The 15,221-nt window shown below is 44.6% G+C and overlaps 1 protein-coding gene across 9 annotated transcripts in view; it reads right to left on the reverse strand.

The window, feature by feature from the left end:
- The window catches only part of Nipped-A (Transcription-associated protein Nipped-A), a 270,630-nt gene extending 255,735 nt beyond the window's left edge, over positions 1–14,895 (reverse strand). For all 9 annotated transcript variants that reach the window (XM_077657537.1, XM_077657536.1, XM_077657532.1 and 6 more), the window contains exons 1-4: positions 14,663–14,895; positions 4,237–4,342; positions 3,160–3,209; positions 561–671 (exon numbers count right to left, since the gene is read on the reverse strand). In XM_077657537.1, the coding sequence (XP_077513663.1) occupies positions 561–671; positions 3,160–3,209; positions 4,237–4,315 (240 nt within the window). In that variant the 5' untranslated portion in view covers positions 4,316–4,342; positions 14,663–14,895. The remainder of the gene's footprint in view (positions 1–560; positions 672–3,159; positions 3,210–4,236; positions 4,343–14,662) is intronic.
- Positions 14,896–15,221: the final 326 nt, after the last annotated feature.

The following is a 15,221-nucleotide window of genomic DNA, read 5'->3' on the forward strand; positions in this document are numbered from 1 at the left end:
TTATATCTCATAAAATTTTCCCCAAAAACAGCTCAGAACTTTAAAATGTTTTTAACAGTAGGTAGCACAAAACTGGCTGAAATCTGCGTGAAAATGCCAGTTCTCTCAAAATTATTTTTTACCTGACTGCACGGCTTGCAGAAAGCGCAGCACAACAATGGCATCACTGACTTTCATGCGGTTTGATGCATTGTGTTCCTTGATAATTTTTTTAATGCAGTGATGCTCCTATATTTTTCAATTACTTTCTCATTTCTTCATGCCATCACTAATTTTCCATTACTAATGAGTGCATTATATAAACTTACAAAAATCTATAATGTGAAAACTACCTAGGAATTTTCAGTGAATCTTCGTATTTACGCATTGAGTGTATTTTCCAATAAGCACACCGAATTTCAATGCCATGAGCGGAACTTCAAAACTCCCGTCCCTTCTTAACGTCCACAGCAGATCATGCTAATGGGCCGAAGACGAAACAGCACGCATACATGGCGCACTCCAAGCGGTCAACAGTCAGCCAAACAAAAACCCACCTCTGGTGCAGCAATGGCTCTCACCTGCATGTTGTGCTCGGCAATGAACTGCGGTTTGCCCTCCTGGAGGATGCGCAGGAACACCCGCATCGCATGGTCCAGGAACGTTGGGTAGTGCACCGACGTGACAATGGTCTGCGACACGGACACCACAGCAAACCCTTGTAGTATCACTGCACCCTGCTATACTCACGCAAACACGCATACTGGATGGGGTGCTCACGGGAAAACCACGTGCTCCCGCCGCATTTGGTTTTCCGCATGGTGCTTCCCTCACTCGGCCACGGTTGCCCCCTTTGCATTAGTACAAACATTACCATCCAGTCAAATGGTGCTGCACACTTTCACAGCGTCATTGCAGCAATGGACAAACCCCAATGGCAAGCAGGCGCTCTCTTGCCTTACGAGCAGCCCACGCTGTCCAACCCACAAGCATTACAAATGGCAATTCCTTAGTGGTTTTCAAAAACATTAGGTGCCTTGCAATGATCTGATGTGCCTCAGTGCCTATCACTCTTTTTTTTTTTTTACCATTTTGCATGCCATCAAAACATTGTGTAAATGAATGAATAACTGTGTTCACTTTCTGAGCATCTTTAAAGCAGCCATGCCAAGGCTGGTTACCCCTCTGCATGTCTTCAGTGGCATAAGTTTCACTGGGGACCCACGTCTCAGCCTTGCAGCAACTAAGCTTCTCTTTCCAGGGACACCACACCCAGGCAATTCATGTGTCTAATACCCCTGTCACATGAGCAGTTTCAATGCCCGCTGAGTCAATGGACATAGACCTCAATGGATATAGGCCAGTGCCACACGGACATTTTCAATGACCATTGAACTCGATGGACACCAACTCAATGGAGGTTTGCAAATGGCCATTGGAATTTCAAAGGCCATTGAGAACAGCCCTGCAATCACCATACATTGAAACAACTAGACTTAAAACTCGAAATAAAAAAAAATTACTTTTTCAATTCAATGACAAAATTTTATAATACATTATCCACTGCATTCCCACGGCATTCCACTTCGTTTCTCCTGTTCGTGCCTCTTACCGCACTTTGCGACAACCGCAACCAACAAATGCGACACAAATGCTGCAATGAGAGTAGCTATGAACACGACAAAGATAGTCACTGATCTGTGGTAGCCTCGGCGGTGAAAGTAAATAATTCTGAAATGATGAGCACATTGCTGTCCCCCGTCGCCCCGCAATTGCTCTCTCTAGATTGTGCCGAACTGTGAAGTATGTCAATAGCTTTTTCAGAGCAAAGTTTCAATTAAAAATAGTGCTTACTCCAACATTCACTTGTTTCATGCTGCTTCATTCCGTAATTTTACTCAACGGTGCTACCCCTCGAGCCATCTGTCGGAAATCATGCTCACTACTCCCCCAATAATCATTACCCAGTAATATTCAAGCGGCTCATCGATAACAATTCATTGTGATTTCTATTGAATTTTATCCTTTTAACGCCCACTCTCTCATCTAATGTCTCAACATGAGACCCTTGAGGAATCAAATAAATAAATAAAATTTACAGTGTGGCAGCATCTGGATGGCCCTCAAAAATTTCAATGGCTACTGACTCAATGGCCCTGAGATTGCCCGTGTGACAGGGGTATAACAATCCCTTTTCATCAGCAAGCCTACATGGTACACATCATCAGCCACAAGTCAACTTATGACTCCAAAATGCATGCCTAACAAGAAATAAATGAGTGTACAACTGCATTAATCAGATCAACCAATTCAAGGATACTCCAAGAAAGATTTAACATGGCAAAGCACTTTGCATGGCACGCTATTTACTGTATTTACTCGCATAATTTGCGCCAACGCGTAATTTGCGCACCCCTAAATATATCACCTGAGTTTTTGAAAAAAATTTCTACTCGCACATTTTCTGCTCCCTGCTGTGCCAGACCACTACAGTGCCTGCAGGTGCGTGCAAGGCAGGCTTGGGAAAATCAGCGCGACTGTGTTACCATGTGCAGCTACGAGAGGTGTGAGTGGCGAGGGCAAGGATTGCGTGGCGTTCAGCCAGCTCTCTGGTGCTGGCGGTCACTTTCCCGGACCAACAGCTGTGAGTGCAAACTTACAGTAACCACCGGCACATACCAGAGTCCGAAACTAAAAACCAATTGCTGCTTGGTTTGCCACTAGTCAGCTTGGCCGCATGCCAGGTCACCAGTTTAGCGTCTGTTATCTCCATTTCCCTCTCACTGCTGGCTTTGTGACTGTATCGTTGCGCATTTATTGCTTTCAGCTGCACACACACCATCCTACTATCCCGCGGGGAACTACAGAACTTGGGGCAGGGCGGGAACGGGTATGCATCCTATATTTTGAGTCATGTTTTCTCTGGAAAGCAAGGGGTGCAAGTCCGGGGGTCAACATACAAGTGGCAATACATGGTATATAGGTATTGCGTGTTATTACCTTAGAGAGTTTATTTTAGGGCATGTTCCCAAAATCTGCGCATAATTTGTGCATCACCTTTTTTAAGCCCTAATTTTTAAAAAAGTGTGCAAATTATGCGAGTAAATACAGTAGCTGTACAAGGTGTCCCACATGAGTGCACGAAAATACTAGTCTAATGCAGACGGCAACTAAACTCACCTCAAGCTCCTCACTTAGCTCCTGAACTGCCTTCAGCTTACTCTCATCCTCTGAAATAAAAAAAAAAGCGAGTTAGTTTCCACAACAGGATGACTTTGCATTCGCTTGAGCACCACACAAAGCACATACGAATGAAGGCTGCACAGATGTGCTTGAAAGGCAACACAAAACAAAAATTCTAGTGCAGAAACAGTAATTCCAGCATAGCCAATGCATAAAGAGCATGCAAGAAAAGGCGACCAACGAGAGAAATATTCTGAAATATCTGCAGCATAACACATCTTACATCATGTCTCTACACAGCAGCCTTTGACGGGCAGACTTGATTCTGGAGTGTTCATAGCACTGACGAATTGCAGCACAATGCCACGGAATCATCTTTTTCTCCACTACTACATCAGCACACATGCCTAGGGTAGCTCTGGCCTGGCACAAGCAGACTTGTTCTGTCAAATGGCTCACCACATTGTCACCCGACATCCCTCATTCTCACTTAAACGAAAAACAGTCCATGCCACACACGCACACTGTAAATATATTAATGATTAAGGATCTCTGATGGTGCAAGGATTATCATCAGCGCACCTAAGTCCACAGCAGGACGAAGGCCTCTCCCATGTCTCTCTAATTAATACTGTCCCGTGCCAAATACGGCCCCCTTGTCCCCGAAAAATTCCTAATTTCATCCACCCACCTCTTTCTGCAGTCCCCTGCTACGCTTGCCTTCTCTTGGAATCCAGTCCCTTACCCTTAATGACCATCAGTTATCCAGCCTTCACGTTATATGCCCTGCACAAGCGCATTTTTTTTTTTTACTATAACATCTTTAACTCACGTTTGTTCCCTCACCCATTCTGCTCTCTGTGTCTTAGTGTTACACCCACCATTTTCCTCTCCACAGCTCACTGTGGAGACCTTTCAGCTCCTGTTCCATATGTGAATACCGCCAAGAACAATTACATGTGCTTTCCCCTCTGAGTGACAGCATTAGAAGAGCACTGCGACAAAGTTATTTCATTATGGTGCAAGCGCTGAACACGTCAAGCAAAATGAAAACGTGGTATGTCGTCAACTCACTTGCAGCTGGATCCTCCAGCATGGACACAAAGGACCGGTAAGTGTTGATCTGTGTCAGCGGGTCCAGTGTCAACGTCATCCTGGCCGAGAGAGAAGAGCCTTCTTCCTGCGGCAAAGCACAAGGCCACTCAGCAAGGGCTCAGGTGGGGCACAACAAGGCTTTGCTGGTGAACACAGGCAGTGGAAATTAACAGAGGAACGACGCTCTGAAAGAATGACTGCTATATCATCTATGGGCTGAGCGCCACTGATTTGTGCTATAGATGCATAAAGCCGACTATTCAGGGGCACAATTAGCAGAGGTAGATATGGGGAGACTGCTCCCTCGGTGAGAAATTTTACAGCAGAAAACCGTGACGAACCCTATTTTCAAAAGAGAGTTTTGAAAATGGCACAAAATAACTCTGCAGGCATACCAGGAGGTTGCACAAAGTCATCCACCGCTCCAAGAATACCACTCCAGCTAAAAATGACAAACAATGCTTGATGTCCCACAAACTATAACTATGCAAGACACGAAGACAAACTACAAGGTATTCAGGCAATAATTCAGGCAAGGTAATTAGGCAATAATGCATTTTTCCTCAGACAAGATCATGTCCGCCCTCGTAGCCATGGTTCAACGTGAACAGACCGATTTCACCAAAAGTTGCATGTTGTACCTGCTGCCACAGGCGAAGCCAGTAGCTGCAGCACTTCACAGAGCTGGCTGGTCACTATGCATGGACGGAAATAGGGAAAGCGCAATAATGCATGCAACTATGAGCAGTGCAACGGCGATTCGCATCAAATGACTGGTTTCCAGACCAGAGTCAGTTCATTTTGGAGGAATGAATGAATATATTCCTAGTGGAACTCCAAATTTCAACCAGGGGATTTATGTCTCACGTCATCAGAGAGAGAATATCTCAGTGACTAAAAACAAGCACGTCTATGATGTGTACTTACGGCAATCTGGTAAGATATTAACCTCCGAGTGTACCAGGGGAAACACCCAGGGGCAAAAGTCACTGCGATAAGCTACAACGTGCCTAGATTAGGTGTCTGGCCCAAAGCTGCCTCCAGCTTAGGAGAAGCAATAAAGCAGAGAGGACCACACATATCGTGGCCACTACTCAGGCTGTGCACTTGCGCAGTGAGCGTGGTGAAACCAGTCTATTCTCAATATTTCCAAACAAAATTTCTCAGCCCCCATGCTATTAAAATGAAGTGGCGACAGTGTCTTTTCTTTATTCTTCATTTAAGTTTCTGTGCCTACATTTGCATGTTCCTATATTTGTTGCACCTCACTTTCACCCTTTCCTATAACAGTATGATCTAAATGGAATGAATGAGTAAAAATAATAACAATGCTAGCAATGCTGTTCTAGCATTGCAGGTTTCTTTTCCTATCAAAATGAAGAAAAGACACAGTCTTCCCGCCACCCAAAAGAAAGAAGGCATTGGCCATCACAGGAAGCTTGCACCGTCGTCGTGGCCGCCATTTTATTTATTTATTTATTTATTCAAGTTACCCCTAAAGGCCCTCCAGAAGAGGGTATTACATGGGGGGGGGGGGGGGGTACAATCATAAGTAATCGCGATACATTTCAACAAGTGTAAAAAAAAAAAAACGCTAATTAAAACATAAGGCATCACACAAAGAAAAATTGAACACTAACAAAAACAGCAAACATTTACACATTTCCGTCACAGCGAAGAAGCTCTTGGAATTTTTTATTGTCAGTTTCTGTGGCGATGACTGATGGCAAACTATTCCATTCAGTGATAGTACGGGGAATAAATGAATTGGCATAAGACGATGAATGACAGTTTACGCGTTTAACTTTGAAAGGATGATCCCGGCGTGGAAAGAGAGCATCAGGTGACTGAAACAAATCATGGCGAAGGGATGGGTGGTGATAAAGCTTATGGAAAAGGGTTAAGCGAGCAAGTTTACGGCGATATGACAAATCTTCCAGTTCGGCACGTTTTTTTAATGCTGAAAGGCTTGTGAAGGGTGAGTAGTCTGAAAATATGAAACGAACAGCACGGTTTTGCAAGGATTCAATGTTAGTGATAACGTAGGCTTGAATAGGGTCCCAAATGGCCGCAGCATATTCGATTTTAGGGCGTATTAGAGTTATATAAGCAAGCTTTTTAACGTGTATAGGGGCGTATCTGAGGTTACGTTTAAGAAAACCAAGTGAGCGGTTAGCAGATGCTAGGGTGAGGTCGATATGGTGATGCCATGTTAGGTCAAACTGAAGGTGCACCCCAAGGTACTTGTATGTTGATGTTAGTTCCACAGTATTGTCATTTAGAATATAAGTGGTTGGAATGCGAGCTGTACGGCGAGTGAAAGATATTAGTTTAGTTTTAGAAACGTTTATTGCCATTAACCATGATATCTAATCATATCTAATCAGCACCTTCGAAGCTGTGCAATGAACCACAAAATGGTGCCCATGATGTCACATGAATACCTGCCATACAAAATGCCAACGGGCCACAGACTGAGTACCAAGGCTCAAGCACCCATCATGTGGGCAGCAGTGTAAGATGTGTAAAAGACTGCAGCCCACTTTCAAGAAGAATGTACCACTGTTGGCAGCGTGGGCAAAATACTGCACCCAGCAACTATGAAGTGGTCGAAAATTCAGTCACACCGTCAATGAGCTCTTCTGTTAACAAAGGCCAATGTTCTCATGAACCTGGTTCAAAAAGAATCAAAGCTAGCTAGAATTTTACAGCTCAGCACTGTAGCACATACCAGACACCTATGTGTGACAAAATGAACAAACTGACCGCAAAGTGAAGCATTACCCTGTTCTGCCTGAGACTGAACACGATGCTGGGCACAACGCAAAAACACTTCAGCTTTCGCTACTTTTCTAAACAGGCTTAAGGCGCAGAAACACAGTTACACAGTTTCCTTAGCTCAATTAAAATTCTGCAAAACCAACTCAGCTTTGTTGTGATTTACCAGGAGTTTTTAATTACCTAGAGATGAAAAATGCTTCAAGAATAACAAATAATTGGCTGCGGCACCTCGTTACACATAAAGCATACAAATGAGCGCAACATCGTAAGGCTACACCTGTGAGCTCTCAAAATCCTCATCCTTGTGCACCTTGTAATGACTTCTCACTTCAGCAATACTGTAACCTTTTTTTTTTTTCTACAGCTATTTCATGGTCATGAGTTTCTGCGAGGAGAAAAATTCCAATGCATCCCAACTCACATGTTTGTAACGGATATTGCAAGATGCAGGGAACTGAACTGCACCTGAAGATGTGCAAGGCTTTGGCTTAAAATTCTGCCAGGCAGTAAGTGGCAATGGGCTTTCACAAGTGCACAGCCAATTACTTCACCACTCTGCAGCTGTGAGGTGCATTTCTCACTCCAATGTTGAGCATAACAAAACAACACTTTGATTAATCAGCACTTCTTCAATATTTATACTTAGCCGCTTCTAGCAACAAAGGCTGCAAACTTTGGGTCTACTTTTCACATGGAAGCATGAAGTTTTAATACAGTGAGGAACTGCATGAATTAACCAATTAAAATTATTCTTCCTTCATTAGAATCAAATGACCCTAGTTTCCCAATAGAGCCTTTTTTTTTGTAAGCCACCTGCATAACAAGCTTCTGTGCAGATGCTGCAACTGATATTAAACTACCATAGCAATGCCAATCAGTGTAGTAAATGCAACTTCTCCATGTAGTTATTTTTTTTTTTTTGCAAACTTTGCCTAATGCTGGCAGCCATTGTCTCTCCTGCTTGGCTAGGCTAATTTCACAAAATCAATCACTCTCTCTGGTCTCTGCAAAATACCAGAGACACATGCGCACTAAAACGTGCAAATTCAAATGAAAGCCTATCCGCACTCCCTTTCGACAAAGCCAATCTAGCTGCCCTACTCTGTCCAAGGCACGCCAGTGACTGGAAAAGCCCAAAGCATTTCAATGGTCCACCATTCTGATTCACGAGCAAATGGCAAATTGGCTCCACTACTCTGCTATTCTGACAAGTGTTTCACACAAAGTCCAACACACTACAACACAGTTTGAGATGACACGCACATGGCGGCAAGAGCCCGGGAGCATCGCAGAGATTAAGCCAGGCGGCAAAAAGAGAAGTTTGGGAAACTTCGCACATGGAGACTACTGTCCAGCATGCAAGGGAAACCGCCTCGAAGAGGGCACGGTGGAAAAAAGCATGGCAAAATCGCTTGCTTATAACAACTTTAACTCCTTTGTTAATGACCGTTGCCAAAAAATTTCTGCTACTGCAGATTCCAGGCAAAATGCGCATCAAGTGCAGGCTTACTGCAAATTTTAGATGACAGGACGGCTAGCGGCCCTTCAACTCTTGTGACCTGAATTTTATATCTCAACAAAACAAACTGATGCGCACCCAGAATTCTTCATTTTTGTTCTGGGAACATGGAAAAGAAAACTTTCAGACCGTTTGCTCCCATGGTGTGCATTTTGTGCAGGTTTGTTGGGGAAAACCGGCAACAGGCGTCAAGTGCAAAAAAAATACATCTATTTAGTAACTTTCGCAGTGCTTCCTGAGCTGCGTCTCATGACAGGCGGAAACTTGTGAAGCAGTTATGAATGCAAAGGCAACGCTTGGTTTTTGCATCTATTAACCCTGGCTGAACTTTGCATCATGGTATCTTGGTGTCTGGAAGTGGTAAAGGAATACGTACTTAGGGCAGGTAGTGACAGCTGATCCGGATCATGAGAGGGAAATAACTACAAGGATAAGAATGGGATGGAGCGCATATGGCAGGTTCTCTCAGATCATGAATAGCAGGTTACCAATATCCGTCAAGACAAAAGTGTACAACAGCTGTATCTTACCGGTGCTCACCTACGGGGCAGAAACGTGGAGGCTAACGAAAAGGGTTCAGCTTAAGTTAAGGACAACGCAGCGAGCCATAGAAAGAAAAATGATAGGTGTAACGTTAAGAGATCGGAAGTGGGCAAAAGGGGTGAGGGAACAAACGCGTTAGTGACATCCTAGTCAAAATCAAGAGGAAGAAATGGGCTTGGGCAGGGCATGCAATGCGAAGGCAAGATAACCGCCAGTCCTTAATGGTAACAAAGTGGATTCCAAGAGAAGGCAAGCGTAGCAGGGGGCAGCAGAAGGTTAAGTGGGCGGATGAGATTAGGAAGTTTGCAGGCATGGGGTGGGCGCAGCTGGCAAAGGACAGGGTTAATTGGAGAGACATGGGAGAGGCCTTTGCCCTGCGGTGGGTGTAGTCAGGCTGATGATGATGATGGTCTTGAAGCATTGGCATTTCTCATTTATGGCTGCTCAGTGTCCTGCACAGTGCAGTCCTAAGCACCGAGGGACTGGACTAAGGGCCCCAGCTGTCTTCGGTAAATGCTTTCACAGAAACCTTGCAATATAATATGCCTCCAATCTAACAAGTAAACCAAAACCGCCCATTATGAGTTGCATGTGGCAACAACAGCTGGCTGATGCACATTCCAGATTTCATTTTCCATCCTGTCACACCTCTTGTTCTGTCCTAATGGCACAGCACTATTGCCTGTGTCAGCCATTGAAGCCCCCATCAGCAGAGGGTTCTCTGAGTAACTTCCTCTTCCTGTTTCATCACTTCAGCGCCACTGACAAAATTGCAGCTAGGAATTTGCTCTCAGGTGCTTTCAATATGTCGTTCGCACCATCAGCAGTAACCGCGTCATGAGCAGGATTCTAGTAAGAATTGCTGTCTATCGCTAGGACAGCTTTTTCAATCTCATCTCCGCACAGCACACTTATTCGATAAAAATCACCAGGTCCATCTGGAAGCCTAAAGAAATTACCCGTTAGCTAACATAACGTGGTTTCTTGATGTTCAGTGGTAACTCGGGTAATAATAAAACTGCCTAAATGGTCCCCTTTAGGCTGTTGATGCAAAAATGCGACATACAGTTCCCAACGAAATTTAGCCCTGAATCTTGCAGCAGCATTTTTTTTAAACAGTTGTTATATAGATGCGAATGAACTGAAATACATTTTTTTCTGCAACTCATCAGCTTACTGCATTTCTGCGATGGCAATAAAAGTGAATGAAAAGGAGCGAGGCTCTTCAGCGTTTCTTCCGTGCAAACAACGATGTATAGAGCTTTGTTTATGGGATGTGAAATGACACTTTGCTGTTATGCAGTTGGCATGCGTTCAAGCTCGATGCAAGAGCTCATGAACGATTTGTCATGAATTTGTGACACTCTGCCACAAAAGGTTAAAAGGCAACTAAGGGGAGGATTTAGAACGTTTTGAGTTGATAATTATATCAGGTTCCTTAAAGTCACCCCTACTTGACACAAAAAAATGCTTTTCAATATACCGTGCAGAGTATTTTAGAACAGTAAACACTCAGGAAACTGAAACTGAAAATGAGCTTTGACCGAACTACAACATCATGACAGTCATGGATACTGTCACAAAACATACTGTGCACAAATTGACTGGCTAGACTGGTGACTAAGTGACAGCTTGGGTCGCTATTTGTCTGAAATGACCAAAAATAAGCTCGAAATTTTGTCCTTCAGCAAACACAGAGTGAATATTGCCACATTCACAAATTCTGATCTCACATACATAAAGCTCCCCGTAGAAATCATCCCACCACGAGCGAGACAACGAAATCGGAAATTATAAAATTAATTTGTGCTGCAACCACTCGACTGTGACATTTGGCACAAGAGATCAGAGGACTGCAAAGAATATGCTGTGAAAGTTCCAGTAAAATCCATGGAACTAAAAAAATCATCAGAGTTGCCCTTCAAATAAAAAGATACAGACACTCCTGGCTCTACCATGCAAACAAAGTGAGCAATGGAATAAAAGAATGGTTTCATATAAGTTTCTCTTGCATACTCTAATGTTCATCCAACAGTTTCCCTTACAGGTGCAGCATCCATTCAGAGAGTGAATTCTAAAAATTTGAAACCCTTTAGGGAGATGTGAAAGAGTACAGTATTTTTTACTATAAATTTCTGCACATGAGAGAATGCCTCTAAAAGATCCACAGACAGAGATAAAAGAAATTATAAGCAGTTTCCTTTAACAAGAAAGCAGCACACCCCTGACTATAAGTTATTTGCAGCAGCCCGTGACGCTTCACATTTAGTGACAAAGTTCCACCTCGTAGCAGTTTTAAATAACTTCGAAGCAACCAGAGCCACACCAATCTTCGAAACACGGAACCTGTCGTCCTACAAACTGAACCCATCTGAAGCTGAGGTGCTTAGCCGAGGTTTGAATTTCAACCAAGGGAACGCACCGGACCCACGAAAGATTGCATGCGCTGTAGAAGGGGCAGTATGACTTCTGGAACGAGACGTTCAGGACGAAGTTCGAAAGAAGGCAATAGGAGTGTTGTCATGCATGGAGAAGACGTCATCAAACTGCCCTCTTGGTCAAGATGAACGCTCAGAAATCCAAAGCCTCCTGGCTAACAAGGATAAAGCCATCCAACCGGCAGATAAAGATAATGTCACTCTTATCCTTGACCGCTCTTCTTACAAGGAAAAAATGGAGGCCATGCTTCAGGACGAGATCACTTACTGCCGGATCCCGAAAGACCCCTACTCCCAGTGCAGATGTCTCTTCAAATGCTCGCAGAAATCTTCAAGGGCATCCCACCGTCTATGAAATGGCTTTATCATCAGCTGCTATGTACAAACGCCTCAGCGCCCACCATATGCGGATTACCAAAGGTGCATAAACCAGGCACTCCCCTGCGCCCAATAGTGTATTTTAGAAAGTCTCCGTTGTACTCGTTGTCACAGTACCTTCATGGTGTTCTGTCTTCGCTGGTGGGCAAGACAGGCTCATATGAACATCAAGAATTCATCCGGCTTCACCGAAAAGGTCAAAGCGGTCGCCCTAGAAGACGCAGACGAGATCTTTTCTTCCGACGTCTGCTCGCTATTTACAAGCGTACCTGTTGATCTCGCAGTTGAGACATGTAAACAACATCTAGAGAATGACACTTCGTGGCAGGATCGGACGCCGTTCGAAGCAGCAGAACTTTGCCTACTTTTGCATTTCTGTCCCGCCAACACATATTTTACGTACAGCGGCAACTTTTACCAACAGACCTTTGGCACAGCAATGGGGGCAGCCATATCGGTCACAGCAGCTAGCATTGCTATGGAAGCCATCGAAAGCAAAGCTTTGGCCACCTTCCAACCGCGACCAAAAGTATTTCTGAGGTATGTGGACGACTGTTTCTGCGTCATAGACCGAAAGCACACCTGCACTTTCCTCGATCACCTCAACGCCATTGAGCCCTCAATCAACTTTACTGTTGAGGAAGAGACCGACGGCTGCCTTCCATTCCTCAACACCGTGGTACCCGTACTCCAACAGGTCTTGGTTTTCGTGTCTACTGGAAACCGACGCACTCTGGACGGTACCTAGATTTCAAATCAGCGCACCCTGTCAGTCATAAGCGGTCAGTGGTGGCATCTCTATTCAACCGTGCCAGGGAAGTATGCAGTGAAGACACCGCCCTAAACCACGAAATGAAGAATGTGGGAAATGACCTGAAAAGAAACGGCTACCCGCTTTCCTTCACTCGGAACACGCAAAGAGTGGCTCCATTGAAAAAGCCTACTGCCAGGGAAGACAAAAGTGCTAACGCACCGAAACCGAAACGAGCCCCTATACCGTATGTATCAGGGATCAGCGAGGCGCTAGCGTGGATCTTCTGCAAGCACGGCGTCCATGTTGCACATGTTCCAACAAGCCAGATAAGAAATGAGCTTGTAAACTTGAAAAACCTGGCGTGGTTTACAAAATTGCCTGCGCCGACTGTTCATCAGTTAACATAGGACACCTGAGACACCTGAAAGAACATCAGGAGACACCTGAAAGAACATCAGTACAATGTACGAAAAGTGACAACGAACGCAATCACGGAGCATATGCAAGAGACTGCCATGAAATTATTTGGGATGAAGCAGATATATCGACAACGGAAAAAAATGTATCAGCCCGCCGAAATCTAGAGTCACTAATCATCCAGACTACGCCCAACACAATAAATAAGAATGATGGCACATTGCACCCTATCTACGCGAAATGTCGAAGAACGGTACTAACCACTACAAAAAGCCCGGGACGTCCAGCTGGTTGCTCATTGTAAGCAAGGGAGCCGTAGCACTCCCGAAATGTCATTATTTGTGTTTGACTTTGGTCAGTGACCGGAGAATCTCACCAACTTTGAAGACTATTAATCCCTTTCAACTATCGAATATTGTGCAGAAATGTAACCACATTAGGCAAATTTTCATTTTTGCTATTACTTCACTGTGCCTTCTGCAAAAATTTGGCTAATGGAACTTAACATTATTGAAATGTGATCGTTTCACACATACACACAGTTATGCAAATACTGTGCGAGCTATAGTGATGTCATGAGCTACTTTTGCATCACATGACTCAATACTTACACCACATCATATCAATCAATATCGGCACAACAAAAAATGCCAAGCACACTTAATCTCGGATATGCAACACTAGTGCCCTATCCATCTCATACAAGACCGGTAGACTCCCAAACGGTGCAGAATCATTGTACTCATTCCACATCACTCAACCACAGTTACACTGGCAGCGTAAACAACTCTAGCTCCATCCACGTGAATCTTCGTATCAGTCTTCTCTCAAGTGGCACCAGCAACCTAATCAGCATTGCCAACTCAAGCAGACCACTAAATTCTGAAGGTTAACCCCAAACGGGCCATTTCGGCATGCACAGCTGATTCCTCCTAACAGTAGCACAAGCCACAAGAATATGGACACAAGATTACAAGAAATCTATGAAGCCAATAAAACTCCACACAACTAGGAGGAATGCTGCCGTGATTTCGCCGGTGTCTTTTTTGATATTCTTCTCTTTTTTGTAACGCATTGCAGAGGTCCCGATAATTCCAATCGCACCTTGAAGGCATAGAAATAACTTAGAAGAAAAAATATTTCAGCAAATGAGCATTCCATACGAATCACTAAACAGAGCCCATCATTTCAATCCCCGACGTCTCATACCACTCCTATGCATCAGGCAAGCAAACTGAGCTCTTCGAGGGCAAAATTTCAAAACATAAGCCTCCATCACCAGAATTTCTTGCTACAGAAAGCTATTCGCATCGCAATCGCAGAACACAGAGTTCAGCACGGGCACGAAATACATGCATGCACATAATGTTAATGCACCCAGGTAGCACGGTAAAACGTAGTACCGGCATCCAGCTGCTCTCAAAAATAGGCAGCGCTTGTGAAAAAAAAAAAAGAAGAAGAGAAAGAAGAGAAACTACAACCAATGTGACCGAGTCAACTGCCTTGCAAAAGTTGGACAAAGGTGACTTGAACGCAGTTACCGAGATCCACCGCGGAACTCGGAACAAGACCTACCTCGGAACCTGCGTTGATGGGTCGACTACGGCACCCAGATGATTTTCACATCGCGAAGCACAGTGCAGTCGCAGCAGAAACTCACTGCCGAGTCCTTAGTGTCCCATGTAAACGTATCCCATGCAACGACGTGAAGCTAAGACGATTAACCGGGTCCACTACTTGAACAACAACGCACATGCGGCTTGACAAACAATCGCCAGATTCGCCGCCATGGACGCCTCTTCCTTGTTGCCAGCCGGCCGACGGCGTTACAGTGCTCTAGAATATGGGTAGTGGGTTCAGGGAGCGGCCAGCGGTGAGGCGACTTGTGTCGACGATACCAGATGGCGCCACCAGAGCATGGGCTGTATGAAATGCGGCGCGCCGCGCCGTGGATGCGCGCTGTGCATAGAATCGTCGGAGAAATAGGCAAGGCTCTGTCTTTTAAAACAGGTCCTACAAATAGGTGAAGCTGTACACAGATATTGTCGGCGAATCAAGAAAATTAGATGTAGTAGTAGCCAACAGCCGATAGTGCGGTGGTGCGGACGAGCGGCCCCGTTAATGCTTCGCAACG

This window comes from Amblyomma americanum, chromosome 3 (assembly GCF_052857255.1).
Source record: "Amblyomma americanum isolate KBUSLIRL-KWMA chromosome 3, ASM5285725v1, whole genome shotgun sequence".
Classification (NCBI taxonomy): domain Eukaryota; kingdom Metazoa; phylum Arthropoda; class Arachnida; order Ixodida; family Ixodidae; genus Amblyomma; species Amblyomma americanum.